This window comes from Artibeus jamaicensis, unplaced genomic scaffold, assembly GCF_021234435.1.
Source record: "Artibeus jamaicensis isolate MK-2021 breed Jamaican fruit bat unplaced genomic scaffold, CSHL_Jam_final scaffold_2693, whole genome shotgun sequence".
In the NCBI taxonomy this organism is placed as follows: domain Eukaryota; kingdom Metazoa; phylum Chordata; class Mammalia; order Chiroptera; family Phyllostomidae; genus Artibeus; species Artibeus jamaicensis.
Window position 1 is genome coordinate 144,508 of NW_026522033.1, and position 18,594 is coordinate 163,101.

Here is an 18,594-nt window from a genome sequence, read left to right on the forward strand (position 1 = left end):
GCAGCCTGGGAAGGGAGTGCAGTGGCTCTGGTGGTAGCGGCTCAGGCACAGGATCAGGCCTAGGAGCGGGAGGACAGGGACCAGAGGGAGGGGGACGGGAAGGGTGGTGCAGCGCCTCCTAGGGACTGGGGGCCACAATGCTGGTTCGTGGGGATCCTGGCTCCTGGAGCAGGTGGCATGGCAGTAACTTTGGGCCCGGGAGAGACACTCTCCTCATACCCACCCTCGGGTGGGGCCCCTGCTCTGTGCCTGCTGGTCCAGTGCACTTTATGCCCAGGGAGCTGGACCTGAACTCCTTGGGTGAAGTAATCCTTAGGGTAACCACTGCCATTGGCCTAAAATGTGCGTGCTGGGGTCAGTGACCTTGATAGAACTGGGGAAACACCAGGGATATGCAACACAGTGGGGAACACTCTCCTGGCCATCAAGAAGACAGAAGGGGAAGGGACTAGAGAAGAAAGTGTATGAATGACCCAGGAACACGGACCACAGGGTGGGAATTGAGTGTTGGAGCCCAGTGGGGCCTGTGTGAAATGGGTGGAGGTGAGTATAGGGGGAAATCGGGAGAACCGTAGTGCAATAATAACTTTAAAATATTTTAAAAATAAAAAATAAATAACAGCAAAAAATAAAAAGGAAGGAAGAAAGGAGTATTTACAACCAGGAATTAGGGAAGTGATACAATCAGGCCTAATCAAAACAATGGTGTTTTCTGGGAGCTGGTTTACAAACACCCCTGACCACCACTCCACACACCTGTGGAGTTTCTGGAGCAAACACACCAGGTCCATCATCTGATGCACAGAGCATCCTTCACCTGACTGGGCAGTGTTTTTCATGATGGTTTGTATTACTTCCTCCCAAACTAGTCTTTTACAATGAAATTTATTGCAGTTTTATGAAGTCATACAATTACACAGGTGTCAGCGCTGACTGGTGTGGGTCAGTGGGTTGAACACTGGCCTGCAAACCAAAGGGTCCCCTGTTCTATTCTTGGTCAGGGCACACGGCTGGGTTTCAGGCCAGGTACCAGGCTGGGGGTGAGTCAGGGGGAGAAATCCGTGTTCATGTGGCACATTGATGCTTTTCTCCCTCCCTTCCCCTCTCTAGGAAATAAATAATAAAATCTTAAGAATATTACAGAGGTTTCAAGCACACGGTTCTATGATACATCATCAGTATATGGCACTGAGTTCTTCCAAAATCAAATCTCTCCTCACCATAGATTTCACTCTCTTCACCCTCCTCTGTCTCACTCTGACCCCTTCCCCTGGTGACCACCAGTGTGTTGTTCATGTCCACCAGTCCAAAGAATTCCTGGTTTTTATTCTTTTAACCAGTTGTTTAAGAAAGATTTATTGCCTGACCCAGAGACATACAGAATCAGCAAATGTGGACAATAAAAGAAAGAAAATGTCCTGCATGAAAGTGGACCAGAGATGGAGGGTGAGCCCAGGGGTGGATCTGAACCTGTGATGTGGGCTGAGCCCCAGGTCACGGGGGTGAGAACAGAGGCGCAGCCAAGGAAGGTCAGCAGTGCAGTGAGGGGAGACGCCCACAGTCTAGCTGTGGGGAAGCCTCTGCAGCCCCAGCCCCGCCTCTCCCTGCAGGGGAACCACGCCCACACCCTCCACATTCTCAGCAGACTCTTTCCCAGGGGCGCCCACAGTTTCCTCCAGAGCTTCCTGGGGTCATCAGACTCTTCTCCAGGCTCTGCCTCACTGACTGGTGGGTTTGCTGTTCCCTGTGTTCAACTCCTGGCTGCATCGTGGGGTCTTCTTCAACTGTGCCAAGCTTCACACAGCAGCACCCCGAGGACCATGAGGATGAAGCCAGACACACCCAAGCGGATGAGGTTCCCCACTGTGTAGTCTTGGGGTTGATGAGCTAGGAATTGTGAGTGAAGAGGTCACAGAGGTCAGGACAGACTCAGATCACCCCAGTCCCCCTGCATGTCCACCAGGGCACCTGCATCTCATGGACCAGTTTTGATGCTCTGAGCACAGCCCCATAATTGAGAATTTCTCCTCCCCTCTACTCTTGGAATCTGACTTGTTTCCCATCATCCCAGAGGATCAGCAGCTCCAGAGGAAAAGAAAACCAACAAGATATAAGAGGAGAAAAGTAGAATGGCTTCAGTCATCTCTTCTCTCATCTTCAATGTGTCTCTCAAACTAATGTTTCCCAACCCAACTCCCCCAGGGGAGCATTTCTGTGGCCTGGACTTGCATTGCTTTGCAAAGTCAAGATGCACACAGGGTACTTCAATTTGTCCTGAATGTCAGGACATGAAGGAGTGACAGCTGGATCTACCTTTTCACTACTTCACCTCAGCTGTCTCCTTGTGTCTCTGACTCGGGAACATAATTTCCACATCACAATCCTTTCTTCTTTCTCAATTATTCTTTTTAAAGAGATAGATGATGGAATATGTACAACATAGATATTTTTGGCATTGAGATTTACCAAAGTTAACGTAATCTCTAAGTGTTCATTGAGCTTGTAATCTCCCAGGAAGATTGGTAAGAAAGTGGCAAAAAAATAAAAGAGAAAATCTTTAGATGCATAGCTGCATGAAAATACAGATCTCTGTAGATCACAGACAGACGCTGATGATGTGACAAATGAAGTCACAGGCAGTGCAGGGAACTCTGGAAGGGGGAGGGGGCACTGGTGGGAGTTCTGGTGGGAGGTGTTTTGGAGGATGACCTGCCCCAGCTGACCACCTGGTGTCATGGAAATGGAGCAGAAACCCTGCTGTCCTCCCACACCCAGGTAATGACTGTGGTCTCTCATGGAGACTGTACAAGCTCAGAGTGGGCTCATGTTCTTTCTCCCACAGGGATTCACTGGCATCAAAGTTCTAAACTGACTGAACTTTTTCAAATCTGGGAATGGATTGTGCTGTGATAGATGGGAGAAGGGAGTCCCAGATACAAGTAGGATGTTGTCACTGGGACGCATATCAATGGGGCTGAGCCAGCTCCATATCAGTTCAGACTGTCAGAGGATCTCTGACTCCTATCTCTGGTTATGACTCACCCTGACCCATAATGGGAGCCTCCTTGACTGTGTCTCCCACGTGGGCGTGATTTTACAAGAACCAGAACAGCTCAGGGGCCCTGAATCAGCAACACAGACAGAGGCAGTTGTGGCTCCTTCTGTTTTCACCCCACCTGAGCTGGGCATCTTCCTCTTCATGTATTTCCTCCCCACTGATCACATGGGACCCAATGACCACCCTGCTCCTTGAGACAACAGGTCCCTTCCTTACATCTCCAACTTTATCCCCAGGACTTTGGGAAACAAGGCCTTCTGGAACTATTTGAAGTATTGAAATGTATAATGGTTGAGTGTGTGTCTTCTCTGGGCCAAGGGGACTCTGCTACCCAACAGACATGAAGTTTGTCCGTGTGGAGGAGGGTCTGCAGACCCCAGCTGCTGCATGACACAGGAACAGGGGAGGCTGTGGGTGTGCCTGCCTCCTCATGTCTCCTATAGTCCAGTAGATGTCCCCCAAATGTTGGCCCTTCACACACTTCAGTGTCCTCTGTCCACACACCAGCCCTGGATAGAACCTCAGGTGGGCTGAGGCATGGAGAGGGTGGGGACTCCCCATCTTCTCCATCATTTATGGGGTGTGATTCCCTCTATGCCAACCTGACTATTTCACCCTCCTTCTCATCCCAGCCCAGAGCTGTCCTGGGACAGAATCTGCTCCCTCAGTGGACATAGGGTGACAGTACCTCACCTGAGACCAGGAGCTCCAGGGGGTCGCTGGGCTGTGACAGCTGGAAGGGGGAGGAGCTGTGTGAGCTGTAGCACCTGTGCGCCCCAGGCCACAGGGCCGATGGTGAAGGTGGCCTGAGAGGGGGCAGCTGTGTCCTGCAGATGAAGCTGCTGGGGAGGATCCAGGGACCCCTCCCTGTGCAGGTGGAAGGTGTCAGCCCTGACCTCAGATCCACACTGCAGGGTCACATTCACTCCCCAGGGCACTGAGGACCCCGGCTGGACTGAGAGGGAGGGTTTGCTGTCCTTTCCTGGGGAGAGGAGGGCTGTGATGTGCAGAGGGTCACCCCTACATACCCTTGTCCCTGAGCCGAGGGACCATGTCTTTTACCAAGGACACTGACTGTGACCACGGTCAGCTCCTCTGTGTCCCTCTGAATGGGCATATTATTTCTCATGCCCCTCACTCCTTCTCTCTCCTGCCAGACCTCAGCCCCCTCAGCTCTGTGCTCCAGGACCCTCACCTAGACCGCGTCACCACCATGGTGACCCCAGGGCACAGCCCTGAGCAGACAGTCATGACTAGTGATGGGGCAGGGCTTCCTCACCTGCAATCAGGATGTCCAGGGGAGCGCTGGGGGCTGACCAGGCATAGGAGAGGTTGTGTCCACTGTAGCACCTGTACTGGCCCCCATGGGTGAGGTTCACAGGGCCAAGGGAGAAGTTCGGGCTCTGCTGCTTATGGAAATGCTGGAGGTGTGTGGGCCCCTCATTCTTGATCAGAGCGAATCTGTCAAACCCGGGCTCAGAGTGACACTGGAGGGTCAGGCTGTCTCCAGGCAGAAGCAGGGGGCCAGGCTGGGCTGAGAGGAAGGGCTCCCTGTACACACCTGGGGAGAAGGTCATTGTCACCCAGGGGACACAAACACCCACCACCCACTGGGGCTGCAGGGAGAGCTCTCACATGTCCCTCCCTAAGTGTCTTGCCTGTGGTTCTGCCCCCAGTAAACCCGAGTCACTGACCCCACAACCCCCAGGGCTTTACTAGGTACAAGATTTAAATCAGTTATTTGGGGCCCAGGAAAGAATTGCAGCCAAGTGTGGGTCACCTCACCTGTGACCTCGAGGTGCAGAGGGGCACTGGGCTGTGACCACACAGTGGGGTTGGAGCTGGAGGAGCCATAGCATCTGTAGGTCCCCCCATGGGAGGAGCTCACGGGACCCACAGGGAAGTCGGCCTGGCACCTCCTCTCATAGGATCTTTGTTCTGATTTCTTGTGTTGAAGCAGCTCAGCCCCTCCCTCTTTCAGCAGGTGGAAAGTGTCCCATGTGGACTGTGAGCTGCACAAGAGGGACACAGTCCCTCCTGAGGTCACCACAGGGCCTGGGTGGGCTGAGAGAGAGGGTCCACTGTGTTCTCCTGAGGGAGAAGGAGGATCTGAGTTAAAGGGAACTGTCACCCCACCTCCCACAGGAGTAGACTATGAGGGGTTAGGGCCCCCTAAAAACACAGTCTGTCCCCTTCATCCTCTGAGGAGGAGCCCTCAGTGGGGAGCAGACCCAGGTTCCCCCTTACCTGTCAGCACCAGGAGCAGGGGCTCACTCCTCTCAGACAGCCTTTCCCCAGTGCTGTATGCACACTGGTAAAGCCCTGTCATCTGTGAGTTCATGGACTGAATGAGGAACCCGGTCTTGTTGCTGGAGGCCTGTGGGATGCTTGTGTCCAAGGGCTCAGAACTCCTCTCTTTATACAGAATGTAGCCATCCGCCTGCAGAGACCCCTGACACCAGATGGTCACAGGGCTCCCCTTGCTGATGATGGGGCCTGGGTCAGCCCAGATGGAGGGTTTGGGGAAAACTCCTAGAAAGGAATCAGATCTGTAGGGTCAGGGGAGCCTTATTTCCTCAGTTTCCCCAGTTGTCACTCTAAGATCCCTCCTACACTAGTCGCCATCAGCCCAAACCCACTGTGTGTCTCCCAGCTACCCAGGGGCATCATTGTGCTGAAGGAGGAGGTCTGGTGGAAGACTCACCTGTTTGGACCTGGTCCCACGGACCCCAACGCAGCCCTGGAAGAAAGTTCCTGTGAGGTTAACCTTCAACTGATAGGACATGAGAGAAAAGGTATAGGATGGCTCAGGTTGTCTCTTTTCTAATCTTCAATGGGTCTCTCAAACTAATGGTACCCAACTCAATTTCTTGAGGTGACACCTCTGGGGTATGGACTTGCATTGCTTTGGAAAGACAAGATGCCCACAGGGGACTTCAATTTGTCCTGAATGTCAGGACATGAAGGAGTGATGGCTGGAGGTATGTTTTCATTGCTTCACCTCAGCTGCCTCCTTGTGTCTCTGACTCGGGAACATAATTTCCATGTCACATTCCTTTCTACTTCCTATCAGTCTTTTTTTCAAAAACATAAATAATAGACTGTGTACAGCACAGGTGGTTTTGGTTTTGAGAATTGCCAAATTTAACATAACCTCTAAATGTTCATTCAGCTTGTAAAGTAATAGGAATATTGGTAAGAAAGTAGCAAAAAGATAAATGAAAAAATCTTTAGATGCACAGCTGCATGAAAATACAGATCTCTACAGATCACAGATAGGATCCCATAATGTGACAAATGAAAGCACAGGACATACAGGGAACTCTGGGAGGGGGAGGGGGCACTGACAGGGGTTCAGGTGGGAGGTGTTTCAGAGGATGACCTGACACAGCTGACCAGCTGGTGTCATGGAAACAGAGTAGAAACCCAGCCATCCTCCCACACCGTGTAATGACAGTGGTTCCCCATGGAGACAGGACGAGCTCAGAGTGGACTCATGTTCTTCCTCCCACAGGGATTCTCTGGCATCAAATTTCTAAACTGACTGAGCTTTTTCAAATCCTGAATTAAATTCTGCTCTGATAGATGGAAAAACTGAGTTCCAGATACAGGTGATTTTGTCACTGGGGTTCATTTCAAGGAACCTGAGTCAAGTCTACTTTGATTTAGACTGTCTGAGGGCCCCCTTCATTCTAATCCACAAAGGAGAGGCCTCCCTGCCTCTCTCTCCTATGTGGGATTTTTTCCACAGGGACCAGAACAACTCAGGGGCCTAGAGTCAGCAACACAGACAGAGGCAGGTGCTGCTCCTGCTCTTTTCTCCCCACCTGACCTGGGCATCTTCCCCTTCATGGATTTCCTCCCCACCGATCACATGGGACCCAGTGACCTTCCTCCTGCTTGAGACAAGAAGCCCCTTCTTTATGTCTCCACCTTTATCCCCAGGACTTTAGGAAACAAGGCCTTCTGGAACTATTTGAAGTGTTGAAGGCTAAAGTGAGAAACAGTAAAAGTCTGGTGGAGTCTGTGTCTCCTCTGGGCTAAGGGGACTCTGCTACCCAACAGACATGAAGTTTGTCCCTGTGGAGGCAGGACTGCAGACCCCAGCTGCTGCATGACACAAGAACAGGGGAGGCTGTTGGTGTGCCTGCCTCCTCATGTCTCCTATAGTCCAGTAGATGTCCCCTAAATGTTGTCCCTTCACACACTTCAGTGTCTTAACTGAACACACCAGCACTGAATGGACCCTCAGGTGTGGTGAGGTATGGAGAGGGTCGGGGACTCCCCATCTTCTCTGTCTCTTTCTGGGGTGGGATTTCATTATTGTTGACCTCAATGTTTCCCCTCCTTCCTGTCCCAGCCCAGAGCTGTCCTGGGACAGAGTCTGTTCCCTCAGTGGGCATGGGATGGGGGTTCCTCACCTGAGACCAGGAGCTCCAGGGGGTCACTGGGCTGTGACAGCTGGAAGGGGGAGGAGCTGTGTGAGCTGTAGCACCTGTAGATCCCCTGGTGGCCCCAGGACACATGGCTGATGGTGAAGTTGGCCTGAGAGTGGGCAGCCGTGTTTTGCAGATGAAGCCGCTGGGGAGGATCCAGGGACCCCTCCCTGTGCAGATGGAAGGTGTCAGCCCTGACCTCAGATCGACACTGTAGAGTCACTTTCGCTCCCCAGGCAACCGAGGGCCCAGGCTGGACTGAGAGGGAGGGTTTCCTGTACATTCCTGGGGAGAGGAGGGCTGTGATGTGTCATCCCTCCACCTGTGCCCTTGACCCTGAGGTGAAGGACCATGTTCTTTCCCAGGGACTCTGACTGTGACCCATGTCAGCTCCTCTGTGTCCCTCTGGATGGGCATATTCTTTCTCATGACCCTCACTCCCTCCTTTCTCACTCCCTCTGCCAGACCTCAGCCCCTCAGCTATTTGTTCCAGGACCCTCACCTGGACTGTGTCACCACCATGGTGACCCCAGGCCAGAGCGCTGAGCAGACAGACTAGTGATGGGGCAAGTCTCCTCACCTGTAATCAGGATGTCCAGGGGGGCACTGGGGGCCGACCACACATAGGAAAGGTTGTGTCCACTGTAACACCTGTACCGGCCCCCGTGGGTGAGGTTCACAGGGCCCAGGTGGAAGTCAGGGCTGTGCTGCCCATGGAGATGCTGGTGGGGTGTGGGCCCCTCATCCTTGGTCAGAGCGAATCTGTCAGATCCGGGTTCTGAGCCACACTGGAGGGTCAGGCTGTCCCCAGGCAGCACAAGGAAACTTGGCTGGGCTGAGAGGGAGGGCTCCCTATACATACCTGGGGAGAAGAGTCATTGTCACCTAGAGGACACACAGATGCACTGCCCACCAGGGCTGCAGGAAGAGTTCTCATTTGTCCTTTCCTACACCTCCTATCTGTGGTTCTGTCCACAAAAACTCTCGTCAGTGATGCCCACATCCCCTAGGGCTTTACTAGACAAGAAGTTTAGATCAGTTATTTGGAGCACAGGAAAAAACTGAAGCCAAGTGTTGGCCACTTCTCCTGTGACCTCGATGTGCAGAAGGACACTGGGCTGTGACCACACATTGGGGTCAGAGCTGTTGGAACCATAGCATCTGTAGGTCCCCCCATGGGAGGAGTTCATGGGGCCAACAGGGAAGACAGCCTGCCACCTCCTCTCATAGAATCTCTGTTCTGATTTCCTGCATTGGGGCAGCTCAGCCCCTCCCTCCTTCAGCAGGTGGACAGTGTCCCATGTGGACTGTGAGCTGCACAAGAGGGACACGTTCCCTCCCGAGGTCACCACAGGGCCTGGGTGGGCTGAGAAGGAGGGTGGGCTGTACACTCCTGAGGGAGAAGGAGGATCTGAGTTAAAAAGGACCATAATCCCACCTTTCCCAGGAGTAGACTGTGAGGCGTGAGGCCCTCCTAAAACCTCACTTTGTCCACTTCATTCTGTGAGGAGGAACCTGTAGTGGGAGGGAAACCCAGGTTCCCCCTTACCTGTCAGCACCAGGAGCAGGGGCTCACTCCTCTCAGACAGCCTGCCCCCACTGCTGTATGCACACTGGTACAGCCCTGTGTGCTGTGAGCTCATGGACTGAATGAGGAACCCGATCTTGTTGCTGGAGGCCTGTGTGATCGTTGTGTTCAAGGGCTCAGAACTCTTCTCTTTATACAGAATGTAGCCATCTGCCTGCAGAGAACCCTGACACCAGATGGTCACAGGGCTCCCCTTGCTGACGATGGGGCCTGGGTCAGCCCAGATGGAGGGTTTGGGGGGAACTCCTGGAAAGGAATCAGATCTATAGTGTCAGGGGTGTCCTTGTCTCCTCAGTCTCCCCAACAGTCACTCCCAGGACCCTCCCACACTGGTCACTGCCAGCCAGGACCCACTCTGTGTCCTCAGCATCCCAGAAGCATCATTGTACTGAAGTAAGAGTTTTGGAGGTTTACTCACCTGCCTGGACCTGGTCCCATGGGCCCCAACACAGCCCTGGAAGAGAATTCCTGTGAAATTATCCTTCATCCACACATAGAAGCTCCAGGCCTGGTGTGGGCTTGTGAGTGCTGTGGTCAGACCTGGGGACATCTCCTCCCAGAAGCTTTGTCCCCACTGAATCTGCTCATTCCTGGGGTCTCTTGTATCCAGCACCTGAGAGATGATGGGATTCCATCCTTCATTGTTCCCCCAAAGCTCACCGAGACAGAGAAGGACACTGAGGGTCCAGGTCATGGTGCTTCCTGCCACGGTCACCAGTGTGCAGACAACATCTAGATTCACTGCAACACAGAGTAACAAATGGCGTGTCACGTGGTCTGACTTCTGTGTGACAGGACCTGGGTTCCTCATCAGTGGCCTGGCAGGGAGGGAAGCAGCCCCTCCCCGAAAGATAGGCCAGAACAGACAGCAAGCTCTGGACATTTCAGATCTGAGCCTCAGCGGATCCCACAGGCTCTGCACCCACCTCATGTGACACCCAAATGCAGAAGGTGACCCCTGTCCCAGAACATGAGGGTAGAGGACACCAGGCAGGACTCAGGAGCAGCCCAATTTCTGTTCCAATTATTACTCTGACCTTGAACTTTGTGTCCTTTGGTATGTCACTTCCCTCTTCTGAGACCCTGTAAGTGTCATTTTTCTTCCTCTTTCCCACTGGCCAGGGCCTCAGGCAATATGTACTGAGCAGTCACCCTGTGCTTTCATGGTTCCAGGCCCTGGAGAGTCACTGCTGAAGCTGCCAGCCTCTGTCCCTGGACTCACAGGGCTTAGAGGAATGAAGATAGGAAGACAGATGTGTGGATGGCAGATGGATCAATTACAGTCTCATGAGACTGTCCATGTTGGGGGAAAGAACAAGGCAGCGTGGTTCAATAACAGGGGGACATCCGGCAACAATGAGTCCTTATCAGGGATGGGATGACCCAAGGCATAAGCAGAAATCAGTCCAGAGGCCATGGGCAGGGAAAGGTCCTTGACCAGAATGAGCTGGGCCATTTCTCAGGAGTGGCCACAGTCAGATGAAGGCTGTGTTCTGAGCAAACAGAATCTGGAGCACTGTGCAAATGTCTGGAGTGCATTTGAAGTCAGTGGGATGGACAGGTTTATGTTTTAAAAAGGCTACCCCCACGTGAAAACGTCATGCCAGCAGGCTCTGCTGATAATGAACTCCATCAGTCATAAAACTCCAACATTCACCTGGCCCATGGATGGCGTGTTGATTAGTATTTTAAGTGAGTCACACAAACCTGTAATGCTGACTGCACTGACTGTTGAGTGGGATGAGACAGGACAGCTTTTGTTTCTGTCTCAATCTTGGGAACCACTCAGACTCGGTTCAGAGTGGCTGAAGGAACAGGAGGGGATACCACAGGATTTTGAAATAGCTCAGTTTCAGTGTGTGGTTTGGGGTGGAGGGGAGTGTGGTTAACAGGGTTGATTTGGTTGTGGAGAGTGAGTCATGTTTGCTGTGGCTGGTGGGTTTAGCTCCACCCTGAACACTGACAACCTTGAATGCCAGATGGTGCAACATGGATCTGTTCAGAGGGTGGGAGCTGGTGGAGGGGGCAGAGCAGGCAGCCTCAGACCAGGTCCCTTCTAGGAAGAGTCCTCAGGAGGTGGAGAGAGGAGTGACCTGGAGGAAGACATGAAGCCTGCATTGGAGGTGCAGGAAGGAGGGTGATGTGAGGACCAGGCATCTTGAGTGTTGTGATGGATCAGGAACATGGTTCAGAGGGGCTCAGTGGGGCATCATGGAGTGGAGTGGATGACCACCTTGGAAATGGGAGAGTGAGAAAGGAAGGCTGTTCTACCTTCTTCTTGGTGCCTGGAGGGGCCAGTGGGTCTGTCACCAGTAGGACCACTCTTGAGGAGAGTGTGGCATGAGGAGGTGCTGTGGAGAAGGGTCACTGATTGTCAGAAGAAAGTATGACCCTACTGGGACCGGGGATTTTCTTTCCCCAAACCGTTTCCTTCCCTGACTTCCTGTTTGTATCAGTCAGCACCAGCCTTTCCTTCACTGCCCCCTTCAAACCTCTGGGTCAGTTCTGCCTCCTCAGGGCCCCTCCTCCCCTGAGCAGAGCTCTTGCTCTCACACTGGGAACTCCCTCTGCAGCATCAGGTAAGAGCCCCTGTGTAGGGCAGCCAGGTTTTCAATGAAAAGAGACAGACCCAGGGATCTGTGAAGCAGTTTATATCCCTTAACTGGGAGCGAAATGGGAATGATATCTGTGAAGAAACATCATGTTGGAAGAAATAGATAGCCAACCATGTCATACACGTCTTCAGAGCCATAAGATTACCTGCCCAGGGAACTCAGCTATGAATCTTTGAAAACCAAGCCCACACACATCATGAGCATCGTCAAACTAGTCAAGGAAAATCGAATCCGCCCAGACAGAAATGGCACATCACACATGGAGGAACCATGGTTGGAGTGATTGCAGATTTCCCATCAGAAACCATGATGGTCAGAAGAGTTTAAAGGCCTGAGAGGCAAGAAAAGTTCACCTGGAATTTTTCTGGAAATTTTCTTCAGAATGAAAGTGAAATAAAGGAAACCTGAGCATCTGACCTGATTAGAAGAGAGAAGTTCTTCAAGCAGAAAGGAGATAATTCTAAAGGGATTTTGGAAATTCAAGAATTAAAGGAGAACAAACATATCCAAGCAAATATTTTTGTAAATATAATAGCATATTTTCTTCTCTTAAGTTTAAAAAATATATATGTGGCTGTTGAAAGCAGAAATGGGCACATCACCTGGTGTGGTGTGTGAGGTGTGTGGATGGACCACAGATTCCAATGGCAGCGCAAGGCAGTGGGTGTAAAAGGACCTGCACAGTTGTGAGGCTTCTGCATTGACCTTGCAGAGATGAAGTATAACCTCCTCTGTGCGGAATCTGTGAAATGAGGTTGTATATTATAATACTTACAACTGTCACTGAAAAAGCAACATACGAAGACTCATAGTTAGAATTCCAGTGGATAGATTAGAATGAAATACTAAAAACCTATCCCAAAACACAGAGAGCAGTGAAAGGAAACCTGAAGAGCAAAGAGCAGATGTGACCTGCAGATGCAAACAGTAAAGTGGGAAACCTAACACCACCTACATTACAGTACATGTAAGTGGTGAAAGCAGAAGTCAATGGCAGATTTTAGGAGTGCATTGATTTCTTCACTCTAGCATATATTAGTGAATGAACGGGTTTATTTCTTTTTTCAAAATATATTTTATTGATTGTGCTATTACAGTTGTCCCATTTTTCCCCCTTTATTTCCCTCCACCCTGCACACCCCCTCCCACCAGCATTCCCATCCTTTAGTTCGTGCCCATCAGTTTTTTGGCTTCTACATTTCCCATACTGTTCTTAACCTTCCCCTATTTTCTGCCTACTATCTATGCTACTTCTTCTCTGTACCTTTTTTCCCTCTCTCCCCCTCCCACTCCTCTCCTGATAATCCTCCATGTGATCTCCATTTCTGTGATTTTGTCCCTGTTCTAGTTGCTTGCTTAGTTATTTTCTTTAAGGTTTGATTGTTAATAGCTGTGAGTTTGTTGTCATTTTACTGTTCATAGTTTTGATCTCCTCTCTCTTAGATTAGTCCGTTTAACATATCATATAACAAGGGCTGGGTGATGATGAACTCCTTTAACTTGACCTTATCTGGGAAGCAGTTTAGCTCCTCTTCTATTCTAAATGCAAGCTTTGCTGGATAGAGCAATCTTGGATGTAGGTCCTTGCCTTTCATGACTTGGAATACTTCCTTCCAGCCCCTTCTTGCCTGCAAGGTTTCTTTTGAGAAGTCAGCTGAAAGTCTAATGGGATCCTTTATAAGTAACTATCTCCTTTTCTCTTGCTGCTTTTAAGTTTCTCTTCTTTTCTTTAATCTTGGCTAAGGTAAGTATGATATGTCTTCGTGGGTTTTTTTTGGGGACTCTCTGAGCTTCCTGGAGTTCCTGAAAGTCTATTTCCTTTGGCAGATTGGGGAAGTTCTCCTTCATTCTTTGTTGAAATAAGTTTTCAATTTCTTGCTCTTTTTACTTCTGGCACCCCTATGACTCAGATGTTGGAACATTTAAAGATGTCCTGGAGGTTCCTAAGCTTCTCCTCATTGTTTTGAATTCTTGTTTCTTCATTATTTTCTGGTCAAATATTTCTTTCTTCTTTCTGCTCCAAACCATTGATTTGAGTCCTGGTTTCCTTCCTGTCATGTTGGTTCCTTGTACATTTTCTTTTATTTTACTTTTCATAGCCTTCATTTTTTTCCTCTAATTTGTGACTATATTTCACCAGTTCTGTGAGCATCCTGATGACCAGTGTTTTGAACTGTGCATGTGATAAGCTGGCTATCTCTTCATCACTTAGCTGAGTTTTTTTCTGGAGCTTTGATCTGTTCTTTCATTTAGGCCATTTCATTTGTCTTGACAGGCCTTCGAGGTAGCAAGGGGAGGAGGCTTAAGTGTTCATAGGCAGGGCAACCCACATGTGTGCCTTATGACACTGTATGTGGGGGAGGATCTGGGAGGGAGCAGTGCTGCTTGCTCTGCTCTCTCCCAGTTTTCAGTCACTCCCCCTGCTACCCACAATCAAATTGGAATCTGCTGTTGCTGATTCCTGGGTGGTGGGTTTGTGTATGTTCCAGGACCCTGTTAGTCTCTGCAACAAACTGCCCTGTGAGGTTTGGAGTTTCTCTTACTGCCACCTCAACCACCACAGGTGTTTTCAGTCAGAGGCTTTGAGGCTTTATTTCCCAGTACTGGAACCCTGGGTTGCTTGGTCTGTCTCACTCCCCAGTTTTTCCTCCTAGTTTATCTGCACGCAAATGTGGGACCTTGTAGTCCATGAGCTGCTGCCTTGCCATGAGTCCTCTCCAGCAGGCTGCTCATCTGCGCCCCTCCTACAGGTCTGGATGAATGTTTGTTCTTTAACTCCTTGGTTGTTGGACTTTTATACAGTTTGATTTCCTGTCAGTTCTGGTTGTTTTTTTTCTTTTTAAATTTGTTGTTGTCATTGTTTTGGTTGTGGGAGGAGGCACAGTTTGTCTACCTACAGCTCCATATTGGGTGGAAATTATGGGTTTATTTCTGTAGCTTTGATTCTGTTCCATTTGTCTGTATCTCTTTTTTCCTCACAATTACCATATTGTTTTAATTATTACAACTTGTAGCATAATTTGATACCAGGCAGTGTGATGCCTTTAGCTCTATTCTTCTTTCTCAAGATTGCTTTGGGTATTGGTGGTCTTGAGTGGTTTTGTGTGAATTTCCCCCCCCCCCCCCCTATTATCACCTTTTGTATTTATGTGATAAGTGCAGTTGAAATTTTGATAGGGCTTGCACTGAATTTTTCAATTGGGCAGTATACACATTTCAGTGAATTCTTCCTAACTGTAAATGCAGGATATATTTCCATCCTTTTACCAAAGTCTTAGAGTTTTCAGTGTCCAGACCTTGCACCTCCTTGGCCATCGTCTGTTGTGTTTGATGTTATTGTAAATGGGAATAAATCTTTATTTCTTTTCCTGATTTTGTTAAATTTTACACACAGAAATGGCACTGATTCCTGAATGATTGTTGTGTGTCCTGCCATTTACTGAATTTGTTTTTAAGTTTTTACTATTTTTTGTGGAGTGTTTGGGGGGGGTTATATAAAAGATTGTATCATCCCACACAGTTTTATTTCTTTCTTTCCAGTTTGCATGGTCTGTGTTTCTTGTCCTTTTCTCATGGTTCTGCCTAGGACAGTTAGTGTGAGTTTCACAGGAGTGGGGAGAGTGGGCTTCCTTGTCCTGTTGCTGATCTCAGAAGAGAAACTCTCAGCTTTTCAGTGTTGAGTCTGATGTTGGCTGTGGGCTTCCACACGTGACCTTTATTGTGCTGAGGGGTGGTCATTCCATCCCCAATGTGTTGACAGTGGTTATTATGAAATGTTTTTTTTATGAAAAAAATGGTGTACTTTGTCCAATGTCTTCTCTAAATCTATTCAAACAGGCATATGTTTTATATCATTTACTTTATTATTGTGGTGAAAACCCTTATTGATTTTCACATGTTAAAGTATTGTTCACTACTATCAGGACCCTGTGTTAAATCCCATTTGGTCATGGTGTACAAGAGGTTTAATGTGCTTATGAATTCGTCATGCTAATGTTCATTGAGATATTTTGCATGTATGTTCAAGAAGAATATTGGTCTCTTGTATTATTTTTTTTGATTTATTCTTTGGCTGATGCCCTCTGTACCACTGTGCATTTCATTGAGTTACTTTTCCCAGCATGAAATTGATGGGTTTTATTTGATGATTTCTGTCTCTTTGTTGAATTTGCTGTTTGGTCCATGCAATGTTTTCCTGACTTTATTGAAATGTCTTTCTGTTTTTGTCTTGTAGTCATGGAGCGTCTTTTGAATTACATGCTGGGTAAATGGCAGTTCTCCCTGACGTTGGGTTAAGTTATTGGGATTTTATTATGGTCTTTGGTGATGGCTGACATTGTGATTCTTCCTGATCTGCGGAGTCATGTGTTCTCTTTTTGTATTTGATGCCACAGTCACCTCCTGCAAGCCCGACCAGCTGCCCTCAAGTGAGAGACCCTTTCTGTTGGTCCTGAGTGTGTCTGGGGCTTCTGGGACCTTGTGTGGATGGGCCGGCTTCGTGCTTGTGGCTCCCTCTTGTGGCAGGATTCTCAGGTTGTAGGTCTGGTCCTCATCTTTCAGTGTATCTGGCCAGTTGGTAAACTCTTGTCTATTTTTTTCCTTAATGTTATTTTAAATAATAGGCCATGACTTTTACAGACAGGGGCACCTAGTCCCCATGCCATCTCCAAGGTCCAGCTGACCCCATTGCAGTCTCAGACCTCCTCCTTGCTTTTTGATGGGATCAGAGGCATGTTAGGTCCTCAGGGGTCTCTGGAACTGAGCCTCCAAAACAAGCGTGTTGCTACTGCTCTGGGCAGGGCGAGCATGGGGCGGGGCTGCAAGGGACCCAGGGGCCAGCAGGGTCTGGGCTGTGTGCAGGGCTCTGGCCAAGCTGTGGGGGGATGGGTGCGAGCCCCTGAGCAGTTAAGGCAGAAGCGGGTTGGGGGCAGATCAACTTGGACAGGTTGTCGCTGCTGGTGAAGGGCTTGGAGCAGAGAAGGCAGGGGAGGGGCTTCTGTCCCCTGTGCACTCTGCAGGGACAGACTCCTGCCACTGTGCGGGAACTTCTTGTGGCATCCGTGCGTGTGGCAGGCGCGGGTGATGTGAGGTGCACGGACTTGAAGGAGCTTTAGTGCAGCCTGGGAAGGGAGTGCAGTGGCTCTTGGTGGTGGCGGCTCAGGCACAGGATCAGGCCTAGGAGCAGGAGGACAGGGACCAGAGGGAGGGGGACGGGAAGGGTGGTGCAGCGCCTCCTAGGGACTGGGGGCCACAATGCTGGTTCGTGGGGATCCTGGCTCCTAGAGCAAGTGTCATGGCAGTAACTTTGGGCCCAGGAGAGACACTCTCCTCATACCCACCCTCGGGTGGGGCCCCTGCTCTGTGCCTGGCTGGTCCAGTGCACTTTATGCCCAGGGAGCTGGACCTGAGCTCCTTGGGTGAAGTAATACTTGCAGGTAACCAGTGCCATTGGCCTAAAATGTGCGCCCCTGGGACTCAGTGTCCTTGATGGAACTGGGGAAGCACCAGGGGATGTGCAACACAGTGGGGAACACTCTCCTGGCCATCAAGAAGACAGAAGGGGAAGGGACTAGAGAAGAAAGTGTATGAATGACCCAGGAACACGGACCACAGGGTGGGAATTGAGTGGAGCCCGGTGGGGCGGGTGTGAAAGGGGCGGAGGAGAGTGTAGGGGGAAATCGGGAGAACTGTAGTGCAATAATAACTTTAAAATATTTTAAAAATAAAAAATAAATAACAGCAAAAAATAAAAAGGAAGGAAGAAAGGAGTATTTACAACCAGGAATTAGGGAAGTGATACAATCAGGCCTAATCAAAACAATGGTGTTTTCTGGGAGCTGGTTTACAAACACCCCTGACCACCACTCCACACACCTCTGGAGTTTCTGGAGCAAACACACCAGGTCCATCATCTGATACACAGAGCATCCTTCACCTGACTGGGCAGTGTTTTTCATGATGGTTTTGTATTTCTTCCTCCCAAACTAGTCTTTTACAGTGAAATTTATTGCAGTGTTATGAAGTCATACAATTACACAGGTGTCAGCGCTGACTGGTGTGGGTCAGTGGGTTGAACACTGGCCTGCAAACCAAAGGGTCTCCTGTTCTATTCTTGGTCAGGGCACACGGCTGGGTTTCAGGCCAGGCCCAGGCAGGGGGTGAATCAGAGGGAAGAAACCCGTGTTTCTGTGGCACATTGATGTTTCTCTCCCTCCTTTCCCCTCTCTAGGAAATAAATAATAAAATCTTAAGAATATTACAGAGGTTTCAAGCACATGGTTCTATGATACATCATCAGTATATGGCACTGAGTTCTTCCAAAATCAAATCTCTCCTCACCATAGATTTCACTCTCTTCACCCTCCTCTGTCTCACTCTGACCCCTTCCCCTGGTGACCACCAGTGTGTTGTCCATGTCCACCAGTTGAAAGAATTCCTGGTTTTTATTCTTTTAACCAGTTATTTAAGAAAGATTTATTGCCTGACCCAGAGACATACAGAATCAGCAAATGTGGACAATAAAAGAAAGAAAATGTCCTGCATGAAAGTGGACCAGAGATGAAGGGGGAACCCAGGGGTGGATCTGAACCTGTGATGTGGGCTGAGCCCCAGGTCACAGGGGTGAGAACAGAGGCGCAGCCAAGGAAGGTCAGCAGTGCAGTGAGGGGAGACACCCACAGTCTAGCTGTGGGGAAGCCTCTGCAGCCCCAGCCCCGCCTCTCCCTGCAGGGGAACCACGCCCACACCCTCCACATTCTCAGCAGACTCTTTCCCAGGGGCACCCACATTTTCCTCCAGAGCTTCCTGGGGTCATCAGACTCTTCTCCAGGCTCTGCCTCAGTGACTGGTGGTTTGTTGTCCCCTGTGTTCAACTCCTGGCTGCATTGTGGGGTCTTC

At 49.8% G+C, this 18,594-nt stretch overlaps 1 protein-coding gene across 1 annotated transcript; it reads right to left on the reverse strand.

Moving 5' to 3' along the window:
* Nucleotides 1-1,305: 1,305 nt before the first annotated feature.
* LOC128626094 (leukocyte immunoglobulin-like receptor subfamily A member 2) lies at nucleotides 1,306-9,776 on the reverse strand. The gene is made up of 5 exons (XM_053656741.1): nucleotides 9,743-9,776; nucleotides 9,044-9,328; nucleotides 8,075-8,356; nucleotides 7,480-7,779; nucleotides 1,306-1,887 (listed from the first exon to the last, which is right to left on the reverse strand). Exons 1-5 carry the CDS (start codon nucleotides 9,774-9,776, stop codon nucleotides 1,781-1,783), a joined length of 1,008 nt encoding a protein of 335 aa, XP_053512716.1. The 3' UTR covers nucleotides 1,306-1,780.
* Between the last annotated feature and the right edge of the window lie 8,818 nt (nucleotides 9,777-18,594).

Excerpts from the sequence above, each read along its gene's own strand:
- LOC128626094 (XM_053656741.1), bottom strand. The coding sequence starts at position 9,776 with ATGACCTGGACCCTCAGTGTCCTTCTCTGTCTCG. Across the intron at positions 9,329-9,742 it reads CAGTGTCCTTCTCTGTCTCG|GAGTTCCCCCCAAACCCTCC; the intron begins GTGAGCTTTGGG and ends ATTCCTTTCCAG. Across the intron at positions 8,357-9,043 it reads CCTGCTCCTGGTGCTGACAG|GTATGTATAGGGAGCCCTCC; the intron begins GTAAGGGGGAAC and ends TCTTCTCCCCAG.